At 38.8% G+C, this 6,000-nt stretch overlaps 1 protein-coding gene across 1 annotated transcript; it reads left to right on the forward strand.

The window, feature by feature from the left end:
* The first annotated feature begins 922 nt into the window (after window positions 1–922).
* Window positions 923–3,808, forward strand: HMGB1 (high mobility group box 1). The gene is made up of 4 exons (XM_079721554.1): window positions 923–1,086; window positions 1,314–1,459; window positions 1,959–2,133; window positions 3,166–3,808. Exons 1-4 carry the CDS (start codon window positions 937–939, stop codon window positions 3,340–3,342), a joined length of 648 nt encoding a protein of 215 aa, XP_079577680.1. The 5' UTR covers window positions 923–936; the 3' UTR covers window positions 3,343–3,808.
* Window positions 3,809–6,000: the final 2,192 nt, after the last annotated feature.

The following is a 6,000-nucleotide window of genomic DNA, read 5'->3' on the forward strand; positions in this document are numbered from 1 at the left end:
GGCGCCGTGCGGGGCGGGGAGCCGGGCCCGGAGGCCGGGCCGCGGCCCCGCCGTCCCGGGCGGCCTCCCCTCGCGGCCCCGCAGTGGGCGGGCGGCCCGGGGTGGGGCCCGGTGGCGGGAAGGTGTGCGGAGCCCGCCCCGCGCGGCGCCCCGACTTCCACGGCTCAGAAAAAAAAAAATACTGCCCTGGTGGGGGCGGGGGGCAGCCCGAGCAGCGAGCAGGAGTGGCTTTTGTCCCTCATCCTTGTTTACTCGAAGAAACTTCAGACCGGACGTGTTTAGTCAGAACCGAAATGCGTCTCGGGGCCAAGCCGATAGCAAAGGAAGCTGCCTGGCGGTGGCAGCCGCGCAGATAGCGCCGCCATCCCCCAGCCCGGGCCCGAGCGGGCCTCCCGCTGCCTCCCCCCGGCAAACTTTTATGCCGAGAGAGTATTTACAGTGATCCCTGGGACAGCTTTAGGTGAGCCGTGGACTTGGCCCGCGACCCGGAGAGGTCTGCCCGCCTTGGCTCTCACCTATTTGTTCCTTACGTAGCGCTGAGCCGTGAATCGGCAGCGTCGCTTTTCTGACCTTTGGTTTTGTTGATTGAAAACGATTTTTTGCCTTTAATTCTTCGTTTCTTTTAAATGACCGGTTGGGTATTCACCCAGAACAGATACAGGCAGCGAAGTAACAAGCGCCGTGTGAGTATACCACTGTGTGTCCACTTTTTGGAGATCCCACTCAAGGACCGTTTTTCGCCTGGTGTAGCCTTTTCTAGGAATTGACTATCACTGCCATTTTCTCTGGTATTATGAGGGGTTAATGCCACTGCCCTGTTAAACAACCAGTGCCTTGCTTTTCATTCCCTCCCCAAGAAGTTAGGGTACTCTTAAATGCCGAACATTTCATTGTTAACATTACGCTTTTATTTATTTTTTAGAAAAATAATTAAGCATGGGCAAAGGAGATCCTAAGAAGCCGAGAGGCAAAATGTCATCATATGCATTCTTTGTGCAAACTTGCCGGGAGGAGCACAAGAAGAAGCACCCAGATGCTTCCGTCAACTTCTCAGAGTTTTCTAAGAAGTGCTCAGAGAGGTGGAAGGTAAGAGGGCTTAAAACATACTAAGGAGGTACTAAAGGGTGAAGTCCAAATTGGGATTTGGGGATTTTTAAAAAGCCTCGGTACAGTTTGCATAATGTGAGTGGTGGTGTTGGAACAGGCTGCTAAATATTCAGCAAAGGACACTGGTTTTGTTCCTTTTAATACTTAAGAGGACAGCTTGTTAAAACTTTGTTGTCGAGTTAAGTTTACAAGTTATTATTTTATAGACCATGTCTGCTAAAGAGAAAGGAAAGTTTGAAGACATGGCAAAGGCGGACAAGGCCCGTTATGAAAGAGAAATGAAAACTTATATCCCTCCTAAAGGGGAAACAAAAAAGAAGTTCAAGGATCCCAATGCACCCAAGAGGCCTCCGTAAGTATCTTGCCTGTTTTTATTTTCAAGGAGTGTTTTGCAGTAGAGTCAGACAAACTTAGCAAGCCACCTTGTGGATTTGGGGTCTGTAATCAGAGTTTCTTCGCTAACTCACGTCGATATGTTTAAATTTTGTAAATAAAATTCCTGTTGGATGGCAGTTTTAGTTAGAGCAGTGGAATTGGATTCTGGCCTCTTTCACCCAATATATCTCCTAAGTGTAATTTTAATTTTGATTCTTGTCTTTCCTAAGAAATGCCATCCGTCTAAGAGTAATTTGCAGAATGTTCTCTTGGAACGCTAATAAATAGTGTATGTTCAGCTAGTGGTGTCATAAGTTAGCTCATTGTGTAAATTAAGTTTAATGAGGGATATTTAGCGTTTCATAATATTTATATCCTGTGAAATATGTGGTAGAAATTAGAAGCAGCTTTTATACAGCAATACAACACAGTTGTTTAGTAAACCTACAATTCTAAAATTAAATCTCTCTTTTTAGTTCGGCCTTTTTCTTGTTTTGTTCTGAGTATCGTCCAAAAATCAAAGGAGAACATCCTGGCCTATCCATTGGTGATGTTGCAAAGAAACTGGGAGAGATGTGGAATAACACTGCTGCAGATGACAAGCAGCCTTATGAGAAGAAGGCTGCTAAACTGAAGGAAAAGTACGAAAAGGTGAGTATGGATTGGCTCGGTGTAGTGATGAAAGGGTACGCCAGGTGTTAGACGAATGACCATACTTGGTACTGCATCTTAATTTCCTGTTATGATTCCTAAGAGTTTGAGGTGTAATGCAGTTTTAAGTATAACAGCTATTCAGTGTGCCACTGGCTGTACTCTTAAGTCCCTTTCCATGTTTTAAAGAACGTAGAAGATCAAATAAATTGTTAGTGTTGTTTGACAACATTATTTGACTCGGGTGGTTTTGTTATTCTCCAGTATCCAGATTTATGAAGATTTTGGTAGTCACTTGGAGTCAAATGATTTAAGTATTTTAGATGATCAGGCACACAACATAAAAATAGGCTGGACCAAGTAACGTAGATCTGTATTGTTCATAAACACCCTGAAACATTTATGTTCCCTCACTTAGATTTAAAAAAAAAAAAAAAGCTTTACTAAATCAGAAAGTTATGAGTTTGTTGATCTGTACAGTAAATTGAAAAAATAAAAAGCTGTAGCCTCTATACTTTGAGTTGAAATATTAAAAGTAAAGTTAGAGTTTAGCTCATTTAGTCATTTTGGAGAAATGTATCCATTTCTAGATGTTTCTTAACCTAATTGCATGCTCAGTGGCAAATAACTTTTTTTTTTTTTTAAGACAAGATTTTCTACTATGGATTAGGGTCTGACAGTATAAACCTGTAGAATGCGTTTTTGCATTCAGAAGGTGGCAGTGTCTACCCTTTAATCAGTCTCTACGTTCTAGTTTTAATAAACTGAACTTAGGATGTGGTACATGGTTGTACTTCAGTGAGGCGTAACAATGCTGATGTCAAACCATGTCATTCCATGAGTTACGGATTATTTACAATTATAATATTTTTATGTGTGTTTCTGAAAGTCCACAGATGTGAGTGCAGATAATGTGTTATTTTAGTATATCTGAGTCCTTATTTTTTCATAAAGTTTCGCCATGTTACTTTCATTTCTCTCCTTAACTGTTTTGTCTTTCCAACCACTTTCTTCCTGCCTTTATTTTGGAAGGATATTGCTGCATACCGAGCTAAAGGGAAGCCTGATGCAGCAAAAAAGGGAGTCGTCAAGGCTGAAAAAAGCAAGAAAAAGAAGGAAGAGGAGGAAGATGAGGAAGATGAAGAGGATGAGGAGGAGGAGGAAGATGAAGAGGATGAAGAGGAGGAGGAAGATGATGATGATGAATAAGTTGGTTCTAGCGCAGTTTTTTTTTTCTTGTCTATAAAGCATTTAACCCCCCTGTACACAACTCACTCCTTTTAAAGAAAAAAATTGAAATGTAAGGCTGTGTAAGATTTGTTTTTAAACTGTACAGTGTCTTTTTTTGTATAGTTAACACACTACCGAATGTGTCTTTAGATAGCCCTGTCCTGGTGGTATTTTCAATAGCCACTAACCTTGCCTGGTACAGTATGGGGGTTGTAAATTGGCATGGAAATTTAAAGCAGGTTCTTGTTGGTGCACAGCACAAATTAGTTATATATGGGGATGGTAGTTTTTTCATCTTCAGTTGTCTCTGATGCAGCTTATATGAAATAATTGTTGTTCTGTTAACTGAATACCACTCTGTAATTGCAAAAAAAAGAAAAAAAGTTGCAGCTGTTTTGTTGACATTCTGAATGCTTCTAAGTAAATACAATTTTTTTTATTAGTATTGTTGTCCTTTTCATAGGTCTGAAAATTTTCTTCTTAAGGGGAAGCTAGTCTTTTGCTTTTGCCCATTTTGGATCACACGAATTATTACAGTGTTTATCTTTCGTATAGTTAGCTGATAAAAAGCTTTTGTGTACACACCCTGCATACTCATGATGAGGGTAATAAAAGTTTAATTGAGACAGTTTTCATCCATAACTGAAACTCAAATCTTGATCGGTTGATACCAGATTTCACATAGCCCAGGTTCATTTACAAAGTGAAGAGTAACCAATCTACTCACAGCACGGGATTATTAGAATCAAACATTTTGAAAGTCTGTCCTTGAAGGACTAATAGAAAAGTATGTTCTAATCTTTACATGAGGACTCTACATCTTTTAACTCCCATTACCATGTAATGGCAGTTATATTTGCAGTTCCCACGTTTAAGACTGAGAATGTATCCCCAAAAGCGTGAGCTTAAAATACAAGACTGCCATATTATGTTTTTTTTGTTGTTATTAGTCCCAACAAAGGCTCTGGAGAAAAAGTGCTGGCTGTAAATGTCTTCTCCTATTTATCTAAATACGGATTGTTTAGGAAACTTGAGATCCTCCATTAAAGGTATTTTTAATTAATTGGGCCAACTTTTTAAATTGTATACCACATTTTAAATCAGGTATATTTTCCTATATTATGGTTTGCCCCTTTATAAATAGACATGAGGGAAGAAGACAAACTTTGTATTTCAGTATGAATTACCTGATTTATTTGAATTTTTCTTTACAAAACTCAAGCTCATTCATCAGGGTCATATGTTTATCTGCTTAACAGTTTAGGGAACAATTTGGCAATTTTGTGGTTTTTGAGATTATCGTTCTCTTAAAGTGCCAGTGTTTTAAAATAGCGTTCTTGTAATTTTACACGCTTTTGTGATGGAGTGATGTTTTGTTATATAATTTTGACTTGGATTCTTTCCATTTGCATTTGTTTTATGTAATTTCAGGAGGAATACTGAACATCTGAGTCCTGGATGATACTAATAAACTAATAATTGCAGAGGTTTTAAATATTAGTTAAATGGCTTTCACTTAAGATTTTAAGGTTTTGTTATATACATATTTTAATCTTATTCTCAGTTAATACCTCTTAGCAACATCATTTAAATAAGTGTAAGGGCGGGCAAAGTTTATCCCTTAAAAAATACTCACTTTACCCTTGTAAATAGGTTAATGGGCTGATAAAGATTTTTGTGAAACATTCCGTGTGTTCTCATAGGCTGCTGTTTACATAAATCAGGAAAAACTAATTTTGCTGTCCGACTATTGGATTAAACAAGATAGTTTTCTAAAGCAAGGCACATGTAAGTAAAAAGCAGGAATAGTGATTATAAATCTAAACTTAAGTTTTCTAAGCTAAAGGAGAGGACCGCAGTAGAGGGGCTGAAATTGTGTCAAAACTTAGCAGATTTTTAGTCAAGAGGAACAAGTAGTTATCTCTCATTTACATGGAAGTTTGCTGTAGCTAAAGAATCATTGTTTATTGCTAGTAGGTGATCCAGTTAAAATGAATTCAGCCTCAAGGAACTTCAGTGGGTGTCTTGTGACAGCTACTGTTAAGATGTTGAGAGCGGGAACAGGTTTTTTTGGGTTAACTGGATTCAGATCTTGACAGGAGGACATGGACAAAATCCCTTTTCAATCTGAAAACATACTAGCTCTGTTTACTATTTCAACAGTATACCCTGAAACGTGGATGTTCAAAACTCAAGTAAATAGAGGTAGGAGGCATAACAGATTTTTTTTAAGTTAATGCATAGGAACTATTTTAATGTCTAGAAATAGTTACAGCATTATGGGGTATAAAGATTTTCTTAACATCAAAAGATTAAACAGTATAAACTTTAGTATTAAGTTGTCTGCATTTTAAAAATTGATATAAAGTCGGCATACTGATTAACACTTAACCAAAGTAATTGTCTCCTAAAGGTTGGGAGCTGTTGCTGGTTAGTGCCTCTTCCATCAGGTGTTGATACTTGCTCTATGTTTTTATTAATTAGAGTGAAATCTGAAAAAAAAATCTTTTGTGTGTGCTGTGCACCACAGGGGTAAGACTTAAATGATAATGATGGAAAGTGCCTGTGTGACAAGCTGTTCAAATACTTCCCTCACTGCCTGGGGGATATTAAGTACTGCTTAGACGGTAGGGTACT

The sequence above is a fragment of the Hyperoodon ampullatus genome (assembly GCF_949752795.1).
Source record: "Hyperoodon ampullatus genome assembly, chromosome: 16".
Lineage (NCBI taxonomy): Eukaryota > Metazoa > Chordata > Mammalia > Artiodactyla > Ziphiidae > Hyperoodon > Hyperoodon ampullatus.